The 27,615-nt window shown below is 35.4% G+C and overlaps 1 protein-coding gene across 5 annotated transcripts; it reads right to left on the bottom strand.

Annotated features, from left to right (window-relative positions):
* Positions 1 to 27,615, bottom strand: TRIP11 (thyroid hormone receptor interactor 11). Of its 5 annotated transcripts, none has more exons than XM_053979306.1 (20): positions 27,322 to 27,583; positions 24,855 to 24,931; positions 24,129 to 24,239; positions 22,735 to 23,010; positions 21,852 to 21,920; positions 20,993 to 21,158; positions 18,780 to 19,142; positions 18,061 to 18,101; positions 16,908 to 17,111; positions 12,922 to 15,948; positions 12,572 to 12,712; positions 12,164 to 12,357; positions 11,060 to 11,223; positions 10,632 to 10,735; positions 10,298 to 10,397; positions 6,556 to 6,637; positions 5,651 to 5,765; positions 4,863 to 4,985; positions 3,444 to 3,591; positions 1 to 2,108 (listed from the first exon to the last, which is right to left on the bottom strand). In XM_053979306.1, exons 1-20 carry the CDS (start codon positions 27,458 to 27,460, stop codon positions 1,900 to 1,902), a joined length of 5,853 nt encoding a protein of 1,950 aa, XP_053835281.1. In that variant the 5' UTR covers positions 27,461 to 27,583; the 3' UTR covers positions 1 to 1,899. The 5 variants fall into 5 exon arrangements, with proteins under 5 accessions (XP_053835281.1, XP_053835284.1, XP_053835282.1 ...); XM_053979308.1 differs by lacking the exon at positions 1 to 2,108 and adding an exon at positions 2,365 to 3,207; XM_053979309.1 differs by lacking the exon at positions 24,855 to 24,931 and having other exon boundaries at positions 27,322 to 27,615.

Here is a 27,615-nt window from a genome sequence, read left to right as displayed (position 1 = left end):
TAAATGGTCTTACTAGGTTTTCTTTATTGGAATTTAGAAAGCTTCATGAAAGAGAAATGTGTACATATTAAGTTCTCTGCAGTTAAAGAAGAAAAAAATGCATTAAAAAAGTTAAGAACTGCTCAGTTAGTATCTTCAGAGAATTGTGAGCAGCATGACTCCATTTGTAATTTACAACACACAAGTCACATAATTTTTAAAAACTAACCATTTCCTTCTGCTTTGGCTCACCAAAAGGCAATTTTATTGCAAAGCAGCTATATACCATTAAACAGACATGACTACAAGACCAAGAGAGATTGCACAGAAGCCATCTGATTTCACTTTTCTCTATAATTGCTAAATAGGAAAAAAAAAAGGTAGCTGTCCCAGTCCAGTTTAAATGAAGATGTACATTTGAAGTATCTAACTGCAATATTCTCAGCTGAGGTAATTTGAGATTCTCATTACATTTACTACACAACACAGAATTTACTTTGGTAAATATGTGGCTGCTATATTTTCAGAAATCAAACTGTCCATAATTGGGTAAAAAATTTAAAATCAAAATCCAATATGGTAGGTCTATCCAGTTACAAATTTGCTAAGTCTTCCATGAAACATTACTATATTGGAGAAAAGGGTTTCAAACAGCTCTTAAAGTAAGTACAGCAAATAAAAAACCTTTGCTAGGTTTCAAGGCAATAAACGAAATTCACGGTATGACCTCTATTTGTATAAATAAATGCAAAGATTTCTTGCATTATTTTGGTTGATTCTGTACAAGTTCACTAATTAATTTTATTTAAATATAACTCTTACAACAATTTTATCCAGAACCTTAATGAAAATGAAGAAGGTTGACAGTTCTAATATAGAACTTGCACAACAGTTATCTTAACACTGACTTAACAAGGAGAGGCATATAAAAAGACTTAGAAATTACACATTTTAAGCTGAAGATGTTTTATCTCAGATTCACTATGAGGATGACTCTTATTCTTTAGTATGCAACTTCATTCTTTACCTGTTAAACAAAGTGTACAAGATATCACAGCAAAATTTACAGAATAATTGACTTTGGCCTTGGTTGTACAAAGACCTATTTACACATTTGAGATAAGCAAGCACCTTCCTCCCTTTTAATTCTGTACATGTGTTCAAGCTTTAAGTTTCTATTTGGATCTACAAAATCTTGCAAGATAAAAAGTCTTTCATATATACACCTTGGACCATTAGAGCACAGTGTCTTTATATATGTGAATGTATCATTTGCTAAATTACCCATTCTTCACATGGATGTGAAGCCTCACTTCCATAGTTAACTCCTTGGTGCTGATGGGTTTGACTGCTGAAAACAGCTGTTAGTCTGGGGGGGGGGTACCTCAAATCATTGTGCAAAGAGATTAATGTCCCTCAAATTGCCCCCAAATGCAATCAAACTTGTAAATAAGAGATACATGTCCAAAAGTACCTTAAATAAACACCATAAATTGGGTGTTTAATTCATTTTTTTAGCTCTGTTTCTTGAAGGTAGGTGGCAGATCATTTTAATGGAAAAACAAATCTCAACACCAAAGAGTTAATGCTGTCTATGCATATCTGAAATAACCCAGTATACCTAAGGTTTAAAAATCCTTTAATTTCTCTTGTGACAATCTAGCAACAAGATAGATTTTTTTTCTTAGTTAAATATTTAACCCACACCCAAAATGAATGCCTGATATACAGAAGGCAATTATTCATTCCACCATTAGAATTTCTGAAGCACTGATAAGTTTTTAAGTACAAGAAAAGCAAGGTACAATTGCAATCAAATACATTACTTTTTACAGAAGGCCTCATTGTGGTAAATTATATACAACATAGTGTTCTCATTTTCCTTAAAGTGCTATCATCCTCATCCTGATACAAGATCATCTATTGTTTTAGGAGGTCTTTTAATACAGCACCAGCACTGGCATCAGGGGACACTGGCAGTGGTGTAAAAGTAGGCAATGCATCAGAAATAGGTTTCATAAGCAGATGTCCAGAACTACTAGCTGGTGTTATGAGAGGCACTGCTGCAGATCGGGGTGCTAAAAATGGATTTGCATCTGGTCTTCTACCCATTCCCGAGACTGGAGAATCTGGAATATAGAAAAACCCAAACCAACAATGAGAACACTTTGTTAAGAAGCATTCCTAAATCTATCCAAATTTTCAGCATTTGTTCAGAGAGACGTTCTAAAACTGCCTATTACTTCTGCAACATGTAAGTCCTTGAAAATCTCCTTGCCATGGACTGTAGACACCTTCAAAGACTTTTCTTGTCTCTGATTACTCTCATAGAACCATAGAATCCTTTAGGTTGGAAAAGACTTTTAAAATCAAGTCAAACTGTTAATCCAGCAATGCCAAGTCCACCACCAAAACCCTGTAACAGCTCAAGCTACCCAAGAAAACTTGCACACGTGACAGGCAGCATGACAACCCTTTGCAGTTCACTTCACCTTTGCAATGCCAGACATGAAGTATGTCACACTGACTCCAGCACTGTGCAGAGGTGTAAGGGCACTTGCACTACAGTGCAGAGCACAGGAAGGTTTCCCAACACATGGCACAGCTTCCCCAGGGTCAGCCCCAAGAAAACCCCCATAAATAAACAGCACTTTGTAACATCCAACTATTTTAGGTGAATTGAAAGAGGGTTTTTTAGCATCTCTCTCTGTCTCTGTACTTACATATAATATGTAGGGGTTTGGTGTTCAGGGCTTTTTGTTTTAATTTTCTTTTGAGTTTACAGCTAAGTTTCAAACAAAACAAGCTTCTGCAAACCAGCAGCCCTATATTAAGGTGAAGTCTTAAACATATGTAAAAAAAATTAAGAACAAACTGGGCCAGCTAAATTGAAGATTTGAATTTTAAATTATTTAAGACAAAAGTACATTAATTTATCACGCATAATATAAGCTGAACTGTTCTCTGTCTTAGGAAAAGTCAACACCCCTGCACAGCTGAGATTTCATACCAGGCCATACACTTAGTTGATTTTATTCTGGTCCTCTCTGAGAAATCAGGTTCTACACATCAGAGAGGCACTGCGAAGTTGTATTACTTGCATTCTTCACTCACTTCAACACAAGCTGATCAACAGGGATGCTGAAAATCACGACTGGGTCCACTGCTATGCCATGAAGTTGTCTACACAGCAACTGTTTGGCTCTAACAGGTGCTGTTAAATCCTTCCTATATCAAAGAGAATTTGGTCCCTCTAATCTTCTGTATTGAGAGTTTAGAAAGTATGGTATAGATGCAGTGGGAAGGAGAGATAGAAGAATTAAAAAAAAAAGACAAAGTAGGACATGGCTGGGGAGGAGATATCAAGTTCGTAATTTACAAGTGAGGAAGCACAGAAGCATTAAAATCCTCTTGAAAATTCTACCCTTAGTTATTTATGTTCTGTGTAGAGATTAGAATGTTACCTTGCATTTGACTGCTGGGTGGAGTACTGCTAGTCTGAGCAGTTCCTGCTGCTCCTAAAGGTTTCATGTGATGAACAGAGAGCTTGGGTGGGGGAAGGCTTGGGCAAGATTCAGTTTCAAGGAATTTCACAAAGAGTTCTGAAAAAGACTATAAGAAGCTACTAGTTATTATATTTCACTGATGCTCTGGTGAAAAGCACTAAGTAAAAAATACATATATACATAAAATAAAAAGCTGTCAACAGCCTGCAATCAATTTTTTACTTGTACTTAGTACTAAGCAGTCCTCAGTGAGTGACAATTAAATTTATTTTCAAAATACACTCTCTGTTGTTGTCTCACTAAGAGGCATTTATATAAAATTAATAAACTCTAAAGATAACACACATACTTCTACCATGGTTCCATTATTGATTTAAGCCAGTTATTTCTAAAATTCTATGCCATTACTGACATCACAGTATTTCCTTAGTCTTTGCTCAACCAGTCTCTCCTCCAGAAACACATAAAACCCAATCTTTTCTCTTAAAGCCCATGTATGCTTTATTTCATGAAGAATCTCAAATAAAGGAAGCATGGAATGATTAAGGTGTCAGTACCATGACAAGATAAAATTTGGCTTAGTAAACTCTGTACTATTCACACAAAAGCATTACTTTTTCTCTTTTACTTCTACAGTTAATCAGACCACAGTCCTTTAGTGGCCTATGTGCCTGCACTATTTAGGGAGAAAAAACCAATCCCTACACTTCAAGATGATTTACAGGGTTCCATTCTCAACATTTCTAGCTCAACTGAGCAAAAAAACAGTCAATCCAAAAACCCTAATCCCTCAGTGCTTGGTTCTTGAGTACATTATTTACTGGCCTGCAAAATGGAAAGCTCCACAGGTAAACTGCTGCCATGGATCATGCTATGAGATCTATTGCTTTACACTATTTGAAAACTTAAAGTATCAGTTTTATATGCTGTACATAAGAGGAACTAGCTGCAGCAGCTGAAAAAGCTTTTCAATTTAAATTTAAAGGACATATGGGAACACAGTCAAGAAAACACAATGTCATGGTATTCTATACTGTTGAGAATTGCGTAATTCCATACTCTCACATACATTTAACTTTCAGCATTCACAGTTTGCAAGACGAAATCCATACTGTAAGAAGAGTGATGCCAGGAACCAGTGGAACAGTAATTGTCTTCTGCATTAGAAGACAAGATTTATCACTGTATCATTTTCAATGTCTAAATATTTCCTTAGTGCAGGAAAAAATCTTTTGCCAAAGCTGTTGCACAAAACAACGCAAGATACAGCAGCACCAGTAAATGCAGCTCAATGTACTGATGAACCAATCATGAGCATTAATACGTAACTTCTCCATTTTTCCACTCAAACCAAGAGTATGAATGATTAATTCTTACACTATTAAAAATGTTCTGATGAGTTGGTCTCAAAGGTGTGCTAGGAACACTCTTTGACCCAGCTCCTCCACCAAGCCAGCCAGTCACCCATCTTGTAACTCCTCTTTGCTCCTCAGATAGTAACTAGAGAAGTATTTAAAGAAAACAAAGTTAGGAAACAACAAAAATAAACCTGCACATAAAAGGAAGTGAATAAATATGAGCTGCAATGACACATAATATGGCACTCTTAGAAAGAAATACAAATTTTTATTATTGTCAAAAGCATATTCTCTACCTCCCAAAGAGGTGGCAATCTAAAACCTTGCCTCTTTATTTAAAAGCATAAGCCTCACATTTTTCACAATAACTACTGGTACATATATAACAGGCTTACTTTCCTGTAACTGATATATTACAGCTACTCTACACAACAGCACAAAATCCTTTCCTTTCTGCATTAGCATTCCTCAGCAAAATGAAATCTACTCTATTAAAACAACATTATCGAAAGATTAAAATCATCATATAAAAAACATTAACAAGTCCCACATAAAAAAAAGGTGAGACAAAAGAAGAAAAAAACCACACTTTCCCCAAAAAATGTGCAGGGACATGTAGTTCACCAGCAAGTCATTCTATTTTCAGGTAAGGATACTGAAAAAAAAAAAGAAAAGAAAAAAAAAAGGAAAAAAAAAAAGAAAAAATAAAAGAAAAAAAGAAAAAGAAAAAAATTAAAAAAAGAAAGAAAAAAGAAAGAAAAAGAAAAAAAGGAGAAAAAAAGCACCTAGTTTTCTGCAAAGTATTACCTGATCAAGTTCCTCCTTTTTCAGTCCCAAGATACTTCCCATTAACCTTAACACTTCAAGACGTTTATTTTTTGGAGTATGAAAATGTCCAATAAAGAGATTTCTCATCAACAATCTGCAGAATATAAGAAGGTAGTTATACAAGCTGCTATTGTGTAACAGCTGACACCATAATATTGATGCATTTATTCCTCATACTCTTGCCTAATTTACAGTAATACAAATAAACACATCAAATACAAATAACTAAAGGGTACCTCACCAATTTCCTCTAAGTTATTACATTTCTTACACAGTGTGGATTTGGACAGTATTAGCAATATTGTAGGCAGTGAGGTGAAACTGAATGGTAACAGGAGCAAATCTGGATGTACATACTACAGTCAGGGAAAATGCTTGTTCTAAGATCTTAATTCAGCAGAGCATTTAAAAAGAAAACTCTATGTAGTCCCAAACCAAGACATAAGAAGGGGGCAAGGGACCCCATCTGCCTATTCCTGTTTCAGTTCTGTTGGGTAGAAAAGAAAAAAAAAGAACCAAGGAAGAGATTTACATGACATCCAGGTGATGCAGATACATGAAAAGGCTTGCTGTTCACACCCTGAACATTATAAAATATGTTCATTAAAACTCTTATCTCCATTTGCAGAGCTCATGCTAGAGAAGTGCACTTCTACTTAAGAAACACATCAGTGAGCCAAAGTCACATATCTATTGGTTTTACTAATCAAAAAGACTATTTACAACCACCAAGCAATTGAAAAATGTCAAATAATAAAAGTGTAATTACAAAGCAACATATAGAAGTACAGTCCTTTACTACACCTGCAACTGTGAGTGCCACATCTGTACATTGCGAGGAATAAACCCAAAAACTTAGACCAGATCTTTCATTAAAGACTTACTTGTCCACTTTTCCTTCTGTGCTGTTCATAAGGTTCATTAATTTATTTTGCACATCTTCTAACATTTCTCTTTTGATCTCACCTATAAATGTAATGTCACAGCAAAAGAAACAAAATCTTTGAAACATTGTTGCAAAATTGATCAGCAATACATACTTTCATAAATATTGCTATGGTGCTTTTAAGTAAAAAAACAAAACCATAAAATTAATGTGATTTTTTTAAAAAAAGAGTCAACTTAGTAAGTCATTGTTACTCAAAACCACAAGCTGAAATTTCAGGAATGATACTCAAAGCTGAGGTATAGGACCACACATTAAATAAATCCATAGCAGAAGGTCTGATGAACTGCTCTTTTCTATCTAAATAATACAGAACTAGAAAGAAACTCTTCAGCAAGGCTTGTAGTCCTGTGGTGGCAATCTTTTCCAAAATGACAAAACTCCATGCTGGCATCAGGTCTTTTGGATCTCTGCCCATAACCTCCAATATTATCCAAGCCCAGGTATTCTGTGTACCCTACTATCAGTTTGCTACAGCCTTTGAAACACCAAGGAGTTCTCAAGTTTCCTAGATGAATTACTGGCTAGCACAGCAACATCAGGAGCTTGTTGAGGGTCTGTTCTGCTTGGACCCTTCCCACTCCTGTGACTGATGCAAGCCCTGGAAACAGCATGCTGGGACACACTAACGCATCGTAGAAACAGTGTTGTGCTTCATAATTCTGTATACTAGCAAGAGAGGCAGACATATGCCAGATTACCCATACTTTCAGGAACAAAAACATGAATGGAAGAGATGAAATGCCACAGCTACCATGAACCAAAAACAAGACTGAGAGAAAAATGTCAAACACTTCAGTCAGGCATCATGGCCTGAAAGCTGAAAAACAGGCCACAATTCTAAGTCAATGAACGTGAGGTGGCCTAAGGCCATAAAGACTGCAAAAGCGTCATTTCTCACCAAACTGGTGTTCTGCAACATACTCCCTCTGAAGCCTAATAAAAGTACAACTAAGCCTTATTCACACACAAATACTTGACAAATATACTATAACATGACTGTCCATGTGAAGACCAACTCTACCTTACAGATATAAGCAGAAAGGAAGAACTTTTTCTCCTCTCTCCCTAGGAGGTGTAATGCTTACCTCCAAATCCTTTGGAAAAACTGCTGATCAACTTAGTTTTTAACAATTTTTGGGCTCATGTTAATTAAAAATACTTAATTAAAAAGCCACAGAAGATACACTTTTGTTTATCTATCTCATAGTTAATTTCTAAAAAGCCTCAACATCTTTATAAGAAAAATGACTTCTATGGATTTTTACAAACTTCAAATACTCTGTGGTGCATAGAAAGGATTCCACTCATTTCCACAACTTTCAATCTTTAATAAATGCATGCCACAACTATGTTGACAAAATATGGTTCTCAATTAACACTAATTAATTAACTCCTTGAGAATTCACACAGAGATTTCATATATATACACATCAAAGAGCCAGTCTGTGAAATGGATACAACCTAATATGCCCTGTTCAAATACTCCACATCTTTATACAAACACTTTACTTCACAAATATGAATTTTAAGGAGTACAGAATAGAACAAACTAATGTCATGCTGGGAAAGTTCTTATTCAAGGAACACACAGAGTAAGCTCCTCATTCAAAGCAAGTTAAAAACTAAAGCAAAACATGTATTTTACAACAACGTATCATTTAACAACTATATCCATATGCATCAAAATCCATTCCAGTAATGTGACTGCTCTTCAGCACTCCTCTCTCAACACATAAGGGTGAGGCACAGGAGAATTAATCCATGGTTTCAAAGTTTACATTTACTTAAAATTATGCTACTTTGTAAATATGGTTAAATAGAACACCAGTACTTGAAGGAAAACATAGTAATATAATTGTAGAATGATACAGTTGCAGGAGCATACATAGGCGAGTTGTTATTTGGATGTCCACAGAACAGAAGGGAATAAAGAGAGTTATACTATTAATGCTACAAAAAGATAAATAAGCAGCATTTGAAAACAAATTTCAATTAAATTTTACACTGTTGATATTTCTCTAAAAAGCAAGACAATTGTGAATTGTTTTTTCAATTTTTATTCATTTCATTTATTTCTTTATGATGGATTTTAAAACAAAAGTATTAATAATTTAAATGAAAAAAATTTATATTGATGAGGATCAACTTTTCAGGACCACTACACAGCTATATTCCATCCACAGTGATTATGCAATCTTATCATTAAAAATATTTTTTAAATGGAACATTTCCCTCTAAAATAGAATCCTACAGCTGAAAAGGACTTAAACATGTACTTCGAGTGTATGAAAAGACTAAGTAACAAAAAGGTCCTGAGCCAAAATTCAGCATGGACTGCTGTAAACCAGACATTTACAGTCTCCAATAATTTGTTAACCATTTATGGCAATCCAGAAAACTGCATCTGGTACATCTTATACTTTTCCATTAAAATCACTTCTTCTGCCAAAAAAATCCATGAAGAAATCCTTCAAAAGATTTGGCTAACAAAACTGTGTCTGGGAATGTATTTGGCCAATTTGCAATAAGACATTTTATGTTTTCTTGTATAAATAGAGAATACGAAGTGTTATTTTTTTCTATAAAAATCATGATTTACTGTACAAGCAACATTAAAGTGCTGTTTTCTTTATGCAACAATTCCATTTTATCAAGTAAATTGCTTGCCAATACAACACTGCTTGATACTCAGTATCCTCTCTGAGCTTAAACCCCTCCTGCTTTCTTATGCAAGGGTTTAACATCAAAATTAAACAGTAATGAAGAACTTCCCATTTAAGAGTGCAGTATTTGCCTATGCCAAAGTTAATTTCAATCCAGCGTGTTTGTGAACTTTTGCTGTGAATGTCAGTAGTGAGACATAGATATACAGATCAGTCAATTCAAAAACAGATCAGTAGTTGTACATTATGTAGCAGTTTGAAATTTAATTTCGCTTATAAAATTCATATGTGAACTCAGGGAGCACTTCTATGATGCCCACCTGGATGCCAAATTGCACTGAGATTTAGATTTAAGTAAGTACACATTCAAACATGTAGCAGAAAAGCAATAGATTCTTTTGTAGAGTTCTTGCTGGTATCTTGAAAACTTTCAAATGAGATCTCACACCACCTATCTGTCATAAGCAAGAATGCTTCAAGAAAACATCACTTATTACAAGAGTAAGACTTATTATCATTTATAAAGGTGTAGCAATAATTAGTTGCATATGTTCAAAGCATGAGTTACCACTGCATCCAGCAGAGATGGCAGTCACATCTGTGCAAGAGCTGCTGCCTCTATGTCTCTTACCAACTGCACACCTTTATCTCTACCTCACTGTACTCCTGTGTCTATGTCAAATATGGTAACTACTGTGGAAAATCTGACAACATTTGGTATTTCACCAACTTTTTTAAAAGACACTTACAGAGCTAAATCAAGTGTCTTGGTGTTTATACAGGGGAAAAAAACCCAAATCCCAACAAACTTCTACAGGTCATTCTTTTGAGAAAGATCTCTAACAGAAGGTAAACATACTTTTTCATGTTTGCATTATAAACAAGGAAGTCCTCAGAATGTGGTACAGAATTAGTCTCTCATAGGATATGAATTTAGGTAAGTTTCTAGGAATACTACATTGCCTCCTCAGCTGCTTGAAATATTTTAAGTAGAAATGAAAAAAATGTAGTTACCTTCTTTCTTAAGCTCTTCAATCTGCTCCTCTTTGATGTCAAGCTGCTCAGTAAGCCTGGATGCTGCATCCAGAGCAGCATTTGCCTCCTCTAAACTCACCTAAAATAGAAGGTAGGAAAGGGACAAAAAGAGAAGCAGGGAGATCACTATCACAATTACCCTAATACTACACACATCAGACATAATAGATGAGATTGCAATTACTTTTTCTTTCAAATAACTGGATTGTAAACACCCTCAAAAATAGAGGGTCAGCAGAAGAATGCTACTTTGCTTGCTCAGTGAAAAATTACAATTTAGTTTCACACTGTTCAATTTCATTATTCAGCCCACCTGCAGCGATACAACTTTTTCTTCTAGGTTTTCTGCTTTCTTCTTCCATTCTGCACTCTGTTTTTGGTGTCTCTCCAGCTCAGCTGAATACATAGCTTTTTCTTCTAAAGAATTAAAATTAGAGACAAAATAAAACTATCTTAATTTGCAATATGTAACTGTTCTTGGGACACGCAATTGCAAAACCCCAGCATTATCATATCTGGTCTTCACAAGGTAGAGGTGGAATTCAAATTTCATAAATACGATACTGATCAACAGTTTTCACAGAATTGTTTTTTAAAGTTTTTTAATAGACAACAGATTTTGAAGCTCAGGCTATCAAAAAAGAAATAAGGTAACTAATACTTCAAAAGCACCAAAATCTGGTAACTATTCCAGTTGCAAAATACTTGTTGCAATCTTTGCTACTTTTTGACAAACCTTACCCTGTTGGAACTGCTCTAGTACCATCTGCAGGTTGGCCAAAGACAGTGCATACTGCTTCACTTGGTCCTGGGAGATGGTCAGCTGCAGCACGGTTTCATCTCTCTGCTTGGAAACTAGGTTTAACTGCTCTTGCAAAGATTCAACTTGCAGACTAGCCTGATGACTTAATGAAAACAAGATACATTACTTAAATAACAGAAGTTATCACGGTGAAAATTAAATCCCACCAAAAAACAGCTTATCAAAATTTTTGAGCTCAATTTACAAAAATTATGGCATTTTCCCCGATTCCTCTTTAAAAACCAACAAACAAAGCCAACCTAAAAAGAAATTTAAAAGAAGTCTGGCAACAAAATTTTGGCAATCAAAGAAAAAATCCTAATTAACTTCTTTTGCTTGAAACACATTAGAAAAAAATCCTAGTTTTTGTACATTATTGTAACAGTATCTTAAAAAAAATCCATATCTTCCTAATTGTCTGCTTCAATTACTATGAATCAAAAGGTCTTTCTACCAGTTTTTACTTTTAGCCCCAGTCTCCAAGAACTCAGTATATCTTGCTACTTACTAACAACGGAATGCTCCATTTTAATTTCCCATTGTACAAAAATATTCTAGCCTCCCAGATTCTGCTACCCCCGAGAAATTCAGTGCATCTTGCTCCATATGTTTACACTATGAAGAAGGAAGTTCTCAGCAGTGTATACTTTCCATGGTATCAGGCACAAAGTACAAATGTGTATGTGTCTTGAAAGCAAATCACAAGGCATGACAGTCACAGACAATGCACATCTGTGCATTGAAGTGTATAAAATAAGACTCTTTCAAACTTTTTTAACACACAACTAAATTAATGGGTGAAGGATTTTTTTTTCTAGTTCTAAGCACCGTTGATGATGCAAGGTTTCAATAGTTGCTACTGAAAGGAGAAATACATTAAATTCTTGACAATAGCCAAGTATATTTCAAATCACCCTTGTGATTCTGAGTAACAAAACTTTGTATCTTTTTGTTTTTTCAAGTGCTGAGTATGTTACAGGATAGCAGCTCAGTATAATAGAGGCATCAGCACCAGTTTAGTTAACTGTGATATTTAAGACTACCTGGCATTCTCCACTGCAGTAGATGAGGATGCAAGTTTTTCTTCCAAAATCAAAACCTTTTTTCTTAGCTTGACCTCTCTGTCTTCTGCAGCTAAAGCTTCTCTGGTGTACGAGTCTTCCATTTCTAAAAGGTGATTCCGCAGCCTCTCCAGTTCCTGATTTAGTCGTTGCTCCTTCTCATGCAAATGCTGTACCTGTGTAGAACATACCTTAAGTTGCTTGGACTACCACTTCATACAAAAAAAAATTAAGCAAAAAAATGTAACACATATCCATTGAAGCACACTGCAAGTGTATTAAGCGCTTTTAACAAGTGATTGCTACTAAAATAATCAAAAAAATATTACAGATGCAATTTCTTATTCTTTTTTCAGTTATTTCTTGCAACTATAAATTATTTGGTGGTACCTCACTCTGCAGGGCACTACTCTCCATTTGCTTCTGTTTGAGTGCTACCATGACTTGGTCTCTCTCTTGCTGAAAAGTAACAGCCTTTTCCTGCATTGATTTAACTTCATTTAACAGCTGATTCAATTCTCCTGTCTTGCCCTGTTGAAAACATAAACAAATATTTCAAACATGGCCAATGATTTTACCAGAGGCATAGTCTTTGCCAGGAAGAGTGTAAAGATGCTACTGATCTAACAAGGAAAAGGGTAGGACATCTATAGCCTTGCAGCACAGAAAAATATCCAGGAAGAATATTATTTTGAACTTGTCTAGTTTGAAGAGATAGTGGTAAGTATGCACTTACATACCTGTTCTTTGTCTTTCAACAACTTCTCAAAAGCAAGAGCTTTTTCCTTCATTGAGTGAGACTCAAACTCTTTCTCTTTCAGCATCATTGAAAATTGCATATTAGTCTCCTGAAGTGCACGGAATTCTGTTTCTTTTTCCCTGCACCTTGCAACTATTTTTTCATTTTCTTCTTTCAGTTTTCGAATATCCATTTCTAAAATTAAATTTCTTTCTTTTAGATTAGTTACAGCTTGCTTCAAAAGCTCATTTTCATTTTCTTTATTACTAAGATTTTCACTCACAGAAAGTAACTGATCACTTTTAGATTTAATTAATATATCTTTTTCCCTTAGTGACTTCTGTAACACATCATGTTTTTCTTTGATCTGCCTCATCTCTGATTCAGTCCCTTCTTGACTTTTTCTTTCAATCTCTGATGCTGTAGCAACAGAATCAGATAATCGCTGATTGTTCTCCTGAAGAATCCTGATAGTTGAATCTTTTTCTTGTAACTTTTTTTTCAGTTGTTCCAACTCATTTTGAAGGAGTTTACACTCCTCAAGTGCTTCAGGAGGACTGCATTGAACACCTGAAAGCTGTGAAATGGTGGCAGCTGTTGCCACAGATGGTGTTACCAAATCCAGTTTACTCAGGAGAAGATCTTTAGTGTTATAAAGCTGTCCTATGCTGTGCTGAACTTGTGCTAATTCCTGACTAAAACTTTTCAGCTTTTTCTCATTCTGTTCATAACTCTGAATCAAGCCATTATAATCTACCTGCAGCCTTGAAGTACTATCACTTTCAACTGAAATTTGTGCTTGCAGCTTGTGCAACTCTTCTTGGAGGTGAGCTGACTCATGCTGCATGTTCTGGACCGTGGTTATTACTTGTTGTTTCCACTCTTCCATTTTCTTGACTTGCTGTTTTAGTTTATCACGTTCTTGCAGAAGTTCCTCAAACTGGTTACTGTTCACACCCCCTGCCCCGTTATCAGCACCTGTACTGGATGTCTGCAAGACAGTCAGTAAGGTTTGACATTTTTGACTTAAGGCATCTATTTCAATATCTTTTTCTCGAATGATACGGGATAGGTTCTGAATAGTTTCTCTAGACATGTCTTGACTGCTGTTTTCAGATCTATTGGATAACCTGCGGTTCTCCTCTTGCAACCTCACCAAAGCCGCTTCTTTAGCAGCGACCATGTCCATGATATTACGATACTCTGTTTTTAACTGACTGTTTTCCCTTGTCTTTTCACTTAGAACTGCTAGTACTTGTTCTCTTTCCAGAACATAAGCTTGCAGCTGCTGCTGAAGGGAAAGAACATCCTGCCTGTAGGAAGCTGAGGAAACTCTAGCATTAAGAGCTTGTATTTCTAAATCCTTCTCTTGAATGATCCGAGTAAGTTTACCAACTTCATCCTTAGACAACTGATCAATTTGCTGACTTAGAGAAACATTCTTTTCATTTAACAGCTTAATCTCCATCTCCCTTTCCTTGATACCTTTTACCAGTCTTTCAATTTCAGCTTTAGATAAGTCATGTTTTTCATTTCCATTTTCTCCATTAAGAGTCTGAACTTTGGTTTCCTGAAAAAGATCAGAAGAATAAGTCTGAATAATCTGTCTCTCTTTGTGCAACTGAGTTTTAATTTGTTCAATTGTTTTCTGCAAATTTTTGATTTCCTCATCTTTTTCTAAAAAGAGTCTTTCATGTGTGACATTCATTTGCTCACATTGCAATTTGGACTCGTCTATTTCCTTTCGCTGCTCCTGCAGGGACTGCTGAAGTTTCACTGTTGCTTGATTCTGATCTTCTATTGTTTTTTTGTGAACTTTTATTTCTTCTTCAAGATTATTCTTTATCACTTTTAACTGTGTTACCTCACTTTCAAGTTCAATAATAATATCTAAAGTTTTGGGCTCAACCACAGGTGTAGATCTACTTTGCTGATCCTTAAGCCGTTCAATTTCTTCTTTCAAATGATTATTTTCTTCCTTCATGACTGCAAGACTTCTGTCTTTTTCCTCCAAGTTCTGTTTTAAGACATCCTGTTTTTTTGAAGCTTTCATATATTCCTCAAGTTCCTGCTTCACCTGTAAGGCTTGATTTTTGTATTTTTCAATGAATACCTCTTTCTCTTTTATGAGATCTGTCAACTGCTTTTGTCCTCCTAAGCTAGTAGTCAACATCTCTTTTGTTTCTTGATGATCAGTTTCCATCTGCTCAATGGTCTTTTTAAGTTCAGCAAGCTTAAAGTCTTTCTCTTGATGAAGCTTAACCAGGCGCTCGTGTTCAAGCTGCAGTGCAGTGGTATCCATACTACGCGTGTTTGATAACTCCTCAATAGTTTGCTTATATTTATGTGCTTGTTCCAAAAGCCTCTTCTCCGTCTCATTTAATTCACTCTCTAACTGCCTTTTTTCCATTTTCAAAGCCTCCACAAGAGTGTCTTTTTCCAAATAAACTTTCTTTTTCTCAGAAATGGCATCACTTAACTCCTGTTTTAGTTCTTCAATGGCTGCTATCAGCTTTGCATTTTCTGTTCTGAGATTAGACAGAGATTTCTGTAGATCTTCATTTATTTGTTTGTTTTCTGAAACATTATTCTGTAGTTTTGCAATTTCTGCTTCTCTTTCTTTAAGAATCAGACCTTGACAAGTGTAGTTAGATTCCTCATTACTTTTTTCTGTTAACTTGCTCAAGGATACACAAAGTTCCTCTTCTCTTTCTTTTAGTCTCTGCTGCAACTCTCCAATTTCTTTTTTACTATGTGAATTACAGTCCTGGGCTTTCCTTAATTGTTCCTGAAGATCTTTAATATTGTCTTGCAGCTGCTGCTTAGTTATTTGCAAATCATTAAGTGCATATGAACAGTGGCTTAGTTTTTCTTTCTGACTATCTAACTCTTTAATAGTTTTCATCTTCTCAGTTTCTAATTCTGATACTTTCTTTCTTTCACAATCTATGTCAAGTTTTAGCTGTTTGATGATACTATCAGTTTCTGTGTGTTGCTTTGACAGCTGCTCTTTCAGTGCAATCATATGCTGGAAATGAACACAAAACAGAATTCATTAAGGTAGCAAAACCAGCTGAGAGAAAAAAAGTGTTTCTTAGTTGCCAACATAAGTTGGCAAGTAGGATAAACTAATCAATGTTAAATTAATTAAAACCAAATATCATATAAGGACAGATTACACTTCACTACAAAAAAAGAAGAACACCATCCCTAAAAGAACCTTAACTACCTAAATGAAGAAATAAAAAAAGACCTACTTAAAAAAAAGAACTGTCAGAATTTGTCAAGACATTTGGAATTCAGCAAACATCCATTGCTTAAAAAAAGGGTGGCATTACATTTAAATTATCTGTATATTCTATTTTCAACCTTTTGTTTCAACTTTGGATTTATTTCATAGGTTATTCATTGGTAAATCAATAGTTGAAAACACATGTCTTGCAACTCAAATTTACAGGTCAAATATACTGGAACTCTGACAAAAAGGTATAATTTTATTCTGATTATACATAATTGGTGACTTTTTTACTCCACGAATGCTCATATTACAAAGAACTTGCAATAAAGTAACTTAAATATTCAACATAATTAAAAATTATAAAAGAAAAATTTCAAAAATCATTGTAGTGCATACTATCATACAACAGCTCAGAATATTACCAGGACAAATTTCATCAGAAATGTTGCAATGAAAAATCAGGGACTATTTAACTGGACTTCGTAAAGTAACATCTCTTATGGATAGCTGACACACTGTATTACTTCTTTGTCTATAACAAGTGGGTTTTATTTGCACTTCTGAATTTCACATTGAGATGGTAGATATAGAGAAATACTGGCCCCAAGTATTTGTTTTTAGGCCTCAAAAAAGATAACTTATATTTTCCTGCTATCTATGTTCAAAGATCAACTTAAAAGACAAACACACAGACACAGAATTCAAAACATTTATTCAGCAGTTCAATAATTACTTGTAGTATTTATTACCTGAGTAGCTTCTTGATTCTGCTTGTCTAGTTCTTCCAACTCTGCTATTAATGTTTCTCTTTCAGCAACACTTTCATCTAATTCCTGTTCTTTCCTTTCCAAATCATGTCTTAATTGATTTATTTCTGAATTCTGATCCTCTGTATTCGAAGAAAGAATATTCTCATGTTTATGTTGTGCACTTGTCAGTTCCTTCTCAAGTCCCTCAAATAAAAACAAAAAAGGTAAATATCAGACTTTATCTTGGTGAAATTACATTGGAATCTCTAAGCCTACATAAATACTACCCCAGTTAAAAATTCTTTGCTGGGAAGTATTTCTCTCTGCCATTCATACATACACATTTATTTCTTCATCACCTGGTTTAAGAGTGCAGTTTATAAACTTCTGCACAGAAATTCATGGTATGGCAAGAAGTTATATCCACCTCAGAGGTACGGATTGACAGCTGGGGTAAACTATTATAACTGCAAGAGTCACCCTAAACATGGCAGGCTGCATGGTGAGACAGAAGTTTTAATCAAGGGCATCTAAATAACATCATTATGAACAATGCTGTGGGAACGCTTGAATGAATGCAAAATTCAGAAAAACTTAGTTGAAAAATACTACTGGATACAAAGTAAAATAAACCAAATCTCTCATATCCGAGAGTTCATAAAGGACCAGGACAACAACACCAAAAACTACAGGTGTGATATGCTCCACTGCTTCACACTTCATCAGTAAGATGGGATGCAGTATTATGAGTCCTACATAGAAGAGAAACATTTCACAACTGCTAAGTGCAAAACTGAAACACGCTAAAGCAGAAGTAAAAATGACATATTTTACAGAATGTACTATTAGTACTTTGAAATCTATGTTACAGCTTTCTAGGTAACAATGAGATAGGTGGAACTTGAATGGTTTTCCTAATAGAATACACTGTGGAGTTTCACAAGTAAAAATGCATTGTTTTTATAAATTCGACATATAATTACAGAATTAAACTATAATTATTTCCTTTTACATTACAATGTTATTTATGTAGAAACGCAAATGTTAAAAAAAAAAAACCAACAAAAAAAAACAACAAGCCACCAAAATGTGTTTTCCATCAGTTACTATTGTTATGAAATTTTTTGTTGGCTTAATTTAGAAATTGCTTTACCTGATTTAAACTGGAAAGTCTTGCTATTTCATTTTCTGCTTCTATAAAGGAAAATGAAATAAAAAAGATAATTTACTAATTTTCAAACAACAATAAAACAAAAACATTCTCCCACCTTGCCCACATAGAACTCTGCTGCTCCGAATAGTTTCACAGCATATTGTGATGACAAGCATCAGTGCCATGAAAAACTCAAACCTACCATCAGTCACCACCTCAAAGCAGAGTATTACTTCCACAACTCATCCCACATTAGGGGGACTTTGGCACTAGAATTTATCAGTTATGAAATATTAAAATGTTTTCTACCTACAGATATGCTTTTTAAACAGGTATGTTAGTGTTTCCTTAAGAAGAAGATATTAGCAACTGTGTACCTTTATACACACACAACAAAATGTATTTTTTGCATTTAAACAAACAACTTCTACTGAGGCTTACTTACTTTAAAGAAAAAAACCCGTACCAAACAGTGGGCACACATGATTACTTCCCTAATCAGAAACCCCTATGATAACTATGCTAGTCCTAACAACATTCTCTTTTCTGCTTCACCTAACTTCAATGGATAATCCTTTTCTAAAGCAGCAATACTTTAAAGGTACATATTCTCATATTCAGTTTTAAATTCATAAAATAAATTTTGAGTTTTAAAAGTGAAAACCTGTGAAAATATACTAAAAATAAAAATAATATTTAAAAAATCATAGTCTTAGTACCTAACAGTGCTTGCTGTAGGGTGACAACATCTTGTGGTAGTGATGTCTTTGATTGGAGCTGCTTCTGTTCTTTCAGAAGAGCATCTTGTTCTGCCACAGATCTTTGAAGCGCATTAAAGTCAGATTTAAGCTTTTCATACTCTTGTGTTATTTGGATTTTTTCCAGCTTTGCACATTCTTGCTCTTTCAGAAGATTTTTGTTTTCTGCTTTGGCAGAAGACAATTTGTGATTTAATTTTCTTATTTCATCCTCTAGGTCCTTTACAACCTGCAACTCTTCCACCTGTCCTCCATCTAGACTCTCAGCTTTTTTCTTCTGTTCAGTAACTTTAGAGTCATCCACAGCATCAGTGTTCACACCATCTAAAAGACAAAACAGATTACTTGTAATATTAACCAAAACCATCACTCCAGATCTTTTACTTCTGTTCTTTCACCTCTTCTCCTGATAGAGGGAGATAGACTAAATCAAAGACATGATCATCATCAACAGAAAGCTTGGTTCAAAAGGTTTAACACTTGAAGCTGTGCTATACATACTACTGGTATGACAAGGAGCTTTTAGAATAGTTTCACATGCCTGGCTCAAAATAATTTTAAATATAACTGTTGCAAGACATATTTTGTTTGCAATTTAATTAGAATATACTCGATCCCCACCTCTCTTGGTGAGGAGATGACAGTCTAATTTATCAGGATTTGGAATCTCTCAATTTTCTAAGAATAATTTATCAAATCCCATCTAATTCAGGTTGATGCAAAATCCATTTATAATTTAATTAATTACATTTCAAAGGTTTTCCAAATTGTTGTTATAGGGAAAATTTTGTTCCAAATAATTTGATGAATGATGCACAAAGGTTTTCAACTGAAGAAAAACATTTTTCAGAATTAACCTTTTTACTGATCCATCATACTGTCATACTATAGTGACATTCATATTTCTGTACAATCTTCTATAACTGTCAGATAAGTTAGAGAGTACAAAAAGGCATCATCAGAAGAGTGCAGGAAAAAAAAAGTTAAATGAAAGTACACTACTTTTGAATTCACTTCTGTGTCAGCTCAAACACTTGACCCTGCCCTAGTCCCTATTATGTTGTCAGAAGAAACAAAATAAAAATATAAAATACTCTAGTTCTTCAAAAGCCACTAGCAGTATTTATTTTGCAGGTAAGTGGTAAACTGGTAAAGATAAGAGACTTCTGCCTTCTGCTTCCTTAAATTAGTCCTGCTGGTGTACATATGTGAAGTGAAAAAACATTACATTTTAACAGACATCTGAGTTTAAGGAATAAATTCCCTATCAGTACTACCTTTAAAGTTAGAGAAGCTGTAAAAAAAAAAACTTCCCTTTCTTCCAAGAGGGAAATAGATCTCTTCTTCCAAAAGGAGAGTATATACTCTCTAGAAGTCCAGGTAAATATAGAGGTTTACAGGAAAAGCTTATGTGTTTGTACAAAGAAGTCTCTCGAGGAGACCTAACAGTCATGACTATTTTTAGGAAGGCTGAAATACTTACAAAGCAACAAAAAAGTTATTTGTGTGAACTACTGAGCTTCTACATTATAGTTATGCCACACATTAAGGTGTGGTCCTTATGGCAATCATAAAATCACAGCATAGTTTGGGTTGGAAGGGTCTTTAGAACATCTAAAGGCCTTTGCATCATCATGGACAGGGATGCCACCCACTAGATCAGGTTGCTAAAAGTCCTATCCAATCTGGCCACAAACATTTCCAGAAGTGGGGCATCCACAACTTCTCTGGGCAACTCGTTCCAGTATCTTACCACCCAACCTTTGAGCTTTTGTCAAGTAACCCAACTGGTTATATAACTTTAACAAAAGTTATTTTTTGTCCTGTTGCTTTCTCAGCTTCAATTCAGTATGTCTTATCCCTACCTATATTAAGTTAAAAAAACCAATCCAGAAAGTGCAAAAATCAGAGCACAACAATTGGTACGTATGGAAAACGACCCTCCTGATTGATACATGCCACAGATGAAATGCTATCATTCCAGTGCTCAAGCCAACCAAGAGTGAATAAAAGATATGGGACATGTGTCTTAAACATGAAGCTGAACTGAAACTGAAATTCAAATTCTAAACATCATGTATTTGATATATATTGCATTGCTACATGCATATTCAACATTTTAACCCAAATTCACTCTGCACAAAATAAACCAGAAAGCATGTGGTAACAGAGACCTTGCTGTAACCGATTCTCAAGTTCTTCAATTCGCTCTTCATATTCACGCAGCTCTTCCCGGTGCCGACGACTTATCTCTACTAACTTCTGTCTGTGGGCATCCTGCAATACTGACAGCTCATGCTGATGTTCATCTATTTCTTGACTTAAATTCTGTTTGAGCTCCTAAAAATATAATTAGAAAAACAAAATGGCAAAGTACACCACAGTGTCTTCTTATGTAAGAAATAATATAATACAAAAGAAAGAAAAGAAGTTTTCCCCAGTCTAATTAAAGGATTTACTGGTGGATTTCTCACAGAAGTCAAGTAGCTTGATTTTTGTTGATTGGGATATTTTAAACATGTGGAAAGAAATTCCTTTAAAAAATATGTTTACACAAGTAGTATGCTCTACACAACACCAAATATTAAACCAGTGTAGAGCAATTATAAGTCTTACGTACAAAGCGGATACACTACAATGCATTTTTAGTAACTTTCTAGGATGACATGTAAAATCCATATTTTGCACCTTCAAAAAAAAAGGCAACGTGTTTCTGAGAAGGGAGAAATTTTTCAGTGTATCTAAATAGAGTCTCATAACTCATCAACAGCTTCACAAAGTGATTTGCCCTTGTAAGTACTAATGTCACTATTTCAAGCTAACATACTGTAATATTCAAATCATACAAACACCCTTTCTCAGAGTAACTATTTTTAAATATTGTACTGCTGACTGAAGTATTGCTATGCTACTACATGCCCCCATGCATTTTTAGTAATGTTATAATAGTGCTAGTTAAAATATTTACAAGTCGTGGGACCATATGCAAAACCATGAAGAATAAAGCACAAGAAGACTAGTTTGTCATCTTACCTTAACAACATTTTGTAGCTTGCATATTTCACTTTGTTCAGCATCATGTGTGCCTTGCACTTTGGAAGACTAAAAAAACCCAAACCACATATCCATATGAAAATTGTGATAAAGAGATGTATTTTTTATCTAAGTCGTTCCTCTATTGATACTCAAAAGTGGAAAACAACAAAGCTAACATGAATCAAAATAAAAATCCGCAGTAATTTTCATTTTTTAAAAAATACATTTTAATGGAAATATTTTCATTTTTCATGGATTTTTATTATCACATTACTCCATATAATGGGTAAAGGTTTCGAGTGGGGGTGTTGCTCATAGTAAGACAACAGGGTTGCTTAGTTTTGAGTACTTTCACATGGAAAAAGTATACCTCCAAAATCAGGCTACACCTGAAAAATGGTAACTCACATGAGCAGCAGCTTGAAAGATTATATCTATTTTTGTCTCAATAGACCATGAATTCTAAGTGACATATCAAGGACTGAGAGAAGAGGAAGTATAAAAGCATGCAAGTATCCAGCTATTACTTTGAAGAGTACTGTGCTATCAATAAAAATCAGTAACATAACAAGAGAAAGGGAAGTATTTCTCTGAAAGGCTGAACAAAAAAAAAAACCCTTAAGTAGCATTCTAGGTGAATGTTCATGAAATCCTTTACCTAACTTGACAAATTATGCATAAAAGCATCACAAAAAAGCATTTGGAAGTTGGTCACTGAATGTGTCCTTAGTGATGTGACAGCACAAAAGGTTTCAGCTTTTCCATAACATGTTGCTTCTAGAAATTTTTCTTCATGAACTTTCAAAAAATCCACCACATGCAATGAAAACAATAATTTGGAGGGGAGAGGGAAGGGCAAGGCAGAAGAGAAACCACTCACCACTGCAATCTGCTTCCAGTGGTCAACCTCTGATTCGAGCCTGGAAACTTCATTGGACAATCTATTTATTTCTTGTTGGGACCAGATTATATCTCCAAAATCCATGTCATCTCCTTCAAAACCTGAGGAATGTCTGACTTCTGAAACATAGGAGGCCAATGCAGTGGCTGCTGGCAAAACACCAGCTGCCAACTGAGCAGTCTGAGCAGCTGTCTGTACTTTCTGCAGTTGTTCCTGTAGTGCATTCTGTCTGGCTTTTAGATGGCTGATTTCCACCTGCATATACAAAATAAAATGCATTGTCTGAATAAAAAGAATATCAAAATACACTCTATTTTACCCTTTGTGGCCTTATGAAATGTGAACCAAACAACACCCCCAGCACAAATAACTGATCACTTCCACTAAAAAAAAAGAAAAAAACTTCAAACATTCTCATAATAGAGAAAAAAACCACCCTTGGCTCAAGTGTTATAAAGTACCTCAGACAAAGACACAGGGGTTTTTTTAGCAGCAAAGATACACAAGCAGTACAGCAATATCCAGGCTAACTAGTTATAGTAAAAAAATTAAATATATAAGAGGGTATTCAGATATGAAAGTTAAGCAGTATATGATGATTTTCTAGTTATTTTTATTACATTTAATTTCTTTTATGCTTAACAACTCAATGTAGTGAAAATTTACTTACTTACAATAAAGTGAAATTAGCTGCATATAATTTTCTTGTAACAACTCTGTTATTGTATTTAACAAGCACAATTTCAGACATCTCATAGTTCCACTTCCTCTAGTTCCCACATGAATTTGTGAACAAATCAGAAATGAAACTCTTTTTTGTGTAAATCTCATCATACTGCCAACTTTCTTTATTTAGGTCTATGAAATCTCATACAACAGGCTATAATGCTGATGTTTCCAACACAAAGGGACATTTCCTGAATTCTGAAAGCTAGCTCTGTTCTCTTTAATTGTATATTGTTAAGATAAATAATGATACCTAATAATTAATTGTAAAGATAAATAATGATACCTAAAGACAAAATAATTTCTTCAAATGGGAATTTGTTCCTGTTGCCTTCTTTTAAAGTAACTACATCAGAAATACAAAACAGTAGAGTGTCTGTTCTCACAGTGATCCCAGAAACAACAGAAATTCTGACAGCTGCACAACATTCCCAGAGCATTTTCTCTTGTCTCAACTATCTCCTGGCAGCTTGGCTTAAATTACACGATTTGATGAGATATGTCTTAGTCTACATTAACAAACCAAGAAGTCATAGCTGTGACCAGTATTTCCCCTGGAAGAGAACAGGCACTAAAACAAAGGCATTAAACAGCACAGCAGGTAAGTTTATTGGACATACTTACTCAGAAATTTTACTGTGTCCTACCTCTTTCTGTTGAAGCTGATTGCGGTACTCGATAGACAACTGCTTTATCTGTAGCTCTGCTGCTTCATGCTTTTCTTCTAAGTCACTACAGACTTTTTTCAGTCTATCATTCTAGCAAAAATGAGAAATGAATGGTGGTAAACTCAGAACAGTCCTTAAAGAATCAGAAAAGCACAAAGCTACTGGACAGCAAAGAAATTAAATTGTACAGATTTCACATGTTACTTCATTCAAAACACACAGTAACAGCAATGTGTGGGCCCAAAATCACAGTCATGTCCAAGCTTTCCATTTTTATATAGCATGGACTCCAGCTCACTTCCAGAAAAAAGGGCTGTGACAACCAGAGATAAATACCAAGAATTAAAAAAGTCAGGGCTGAATCACATCTTAGCAAGATCCACAGGCAGAACTTTAGAACAACCGCAAAGCACAAACTGGAGCTAATATCCAGTGTTTTCCCTCTGACCTCAGCCAAAAGCAGATGGCAAGAAACTAGAAAGAGGACATGCAGGAATTTGTGCCCCCAAAATAGTATCTTAACTTCACAATGCTCTTGAGGCTTGAAGGCATACATGAAAGTTATTTAGAGACAAAGAAAGTCACAAGACCAAGAAGTCCTTTATAAGAGTGCAGAAAGTCACTTCAGTGCACTATTTCAACTTCATACAAAACAAATCCTATGCACTGCTTTTAATTACAAAATAGTGATCTAAAATTTCTTACTTCAAACTTTTGTGCTGCATTAATACTTTCTATTTCTCTGAGTCTAGAATTGGACACATGGAGTTCTGTCGCTGCATCTGAAAGTGAAAAATTTCATTTTAATTACAATCCTTTCAATCTGTTAATACCAGTTATTAATACATATCTTACTTCAGACTACTTTCATGTTCATTCCTAGGTAAATATCAAAAGCTGTTTTTACCAGAACACTGTAAGAATTATTTTTCAGACAGTCTTTCTGCATCTAATTTAGCTCACTCATATTTAGACTTTAAATCAAATCAAAACCCTAACAGATTAGTATGGATTTAAGCTTTAAAATAAGGGAGATAAAAATGTTTTACTTGACTATTTTGTGTCCCTGAATCTGTTTCTCATTTCAGACTTGACCTGACCTATGAGTTGTGTGTTTCTCTATAATGCAATGCAAAGTTTCAAAACAAGTATTAATTCCATTAAATACACATAACAGTGATTGAATTTTCAGAAAAAAACCCAAACCGCCCACACCCAACAAAACATCAACCCCATAAGACTCATTGTCTCTAAAAAGGTGATACATCTACCATCCCAGTTTATCCAATAGAAAAAGCATGTAATTCCAGATACATTTTAATGATCAATCATCCTCAAAATGACTATGTTTGCTTCTCCTGTGTCCCACCTTTAATGGACAGAAACACCACATTTCCTTTTAGCAATGAGAAATCATCCTGAATTGACTATAAAGCAACCTTGACAATAGTTCAAAATTTGAAATTCGTACAACTTCCAAGTAAATACTAAATTTCATAATTTCCCACCTGCTGTTTAACACTGAGACAGCTCAAGCACTACAGAGGAAACAATCTAGGCATGAGAACTGCAAAATGGAAGACGTGCAAGTCCATAATCCGCAAACAACTGATGGGAGTCAAAACACTGAATGTAAGGGATAATAATAAAACCTAGCAAACTTTAACCAATTAGGAAATTACAAAACCCCAGACTGTAAGGAAGTACTTGATAAGTGTTGTTAAGGCCACATAGTATTTAAAGGATTTTACAGAAGAGTACTTGGATGGCACTAGATTTTTTACACCCTGGAGTCTAGTCGCCCATATGAATGTACCACCCTGAAATTTTTAGGAGACTGAAGTTGTTCACAGCAGTATCCAGCAGTGAAGTACACATGGAAGTAACTACTAAACATCAGTACATCTCTCTTGCACAAACTCAGGCACCAATATGTGAGTTCACAATTTATCTTTCAAAAAGGCAAAGCAAACGCTCTAGATGACTGCACAGCTCAGGAAAATAAAATAACTTTCCAAACGAAACTACTGTAGATTTTGAAATTTAAAACATTTCTAAGTAAGTCTTTCAGAAAAGTGGAAAAAAAAAAATCACAGTTGTCAGAATTTTTCTCCTCTGAGCATTTTACCTGTACACCAAAAAGGCCATCCATATGAGACACATTACATCATCTTGCCAACAAGGTTTATACAACATATGTTTCTATAATATTCTTTCACAATGCTTGATGAGAGATGAGAGATTGTAAACGAAGTAGAATTGCTTAATTTCATATTTAAGATGACTATTCAAAAGTCTTAGCTGCTTTTTGTAGTTTCTATTCTTGACATTGTTTTGAGAAAGCTAACTTTTAAAGTAATTTATAGTTACAAGATGATAATACTAGGGATATTAATCTATTGCTACTCATACACATTATACAACTGCTTTACTAGACTTTTTTTCAAAAAATTGCAATCTAAAGTCATTATTAAAAATACGAAGAAAATACTATATTCTAGAACAGATTTGCTATTGGTTTACAGAATATCTTACTCTGATGTCTCTGGGTTTTTTTGTTCTAACTTTCTGTTTTAAAGAAAAATCGTTCTAGCCTCTAATCCTTATAAAGTAAGGGCCATATTCTACTTGGCTGTAGGGGAATTGTAGAACTCGGTAAGTTTCTCTGGGCACAAGTGAAATATAAACAAAAAAACGAGAAACATTGAACCTTTGCCTCTGTGACACGTCAGACTTAGATCACACCAGTGGCAAAACAACCTGTGTACTACAACTCTGCAGTTTTATGGAACCGGTGTAAAATCACCTAATTAACTGAGAGTTTAAATAAACTAAGCAAACAGAAAGGAAAAAGAGTGTTGTTTGAGTGCTGTCATTCCGGAGCAACATAACACTCCACGGAATTCAGAAACCTCTAAATAATAAGCCTAAAACAGGTTCATCTGCTATTAGAGCCTGAGACTGTATTTGTGTATTCTCCAGATTCTGAGATCACAAGAGCGGAATAAAAACAAAAACAAAGGCAGCAAAGCCAGCAGCATTCTCGAAAGGCACCAAGCCGCGACCAGCTCCCTCCCGGCCGGTGCGGGCAGCGCAGGCCCCGCCGCCGTCGCTCCGGAGGAAGAGGAGGCAGAGCCCCCTCGCGGCACCAGGCCCACCCGAGCCCCCTTACCGCCCACTTCCTCCGCGCCTTCCAGAAGGATGTCCTTGGTGAAGCTGGAGATCTGCCCGGTGAGCGAGGACAGGCTGTCGCCCACCTGCCCCAGGGACTGGCCCAGCCCCGAGCCCAGCCCGCCCAGCCACGACGCCATCGCGGCTCGGAGGGCTCCGGGCCTCGCTCGGCCCTGCCGGGCGGCCCCTGCAGCCGGTTCCCGCGGGCCAAGGGGCCGCCTCCGCCTCGCTTCTCCTCGCTACAGCGGGTGGCGGTTCCTGCTCCGAGCTCAGCACAGCGGGCTCGGCAGCTCGT

Source organism: Vidua macroura, chromosome 6, assembly GCF_024509145.1.
Source record: "Vidua macroura isolate BioBank_ID:100142 chromosome 6, ASM2450914v1, whole genome shotgun sequence".
NCBI classification, from domain to species: domain Eukaryota; kingdom Metazoa; phylum Chordata; class Aves; order Passeriformes; family Viduidae; genus Vidua; species Vidua macroura.
This window is presented reverse-complemented; position numbering and strand designations above follow the sequence as displayed.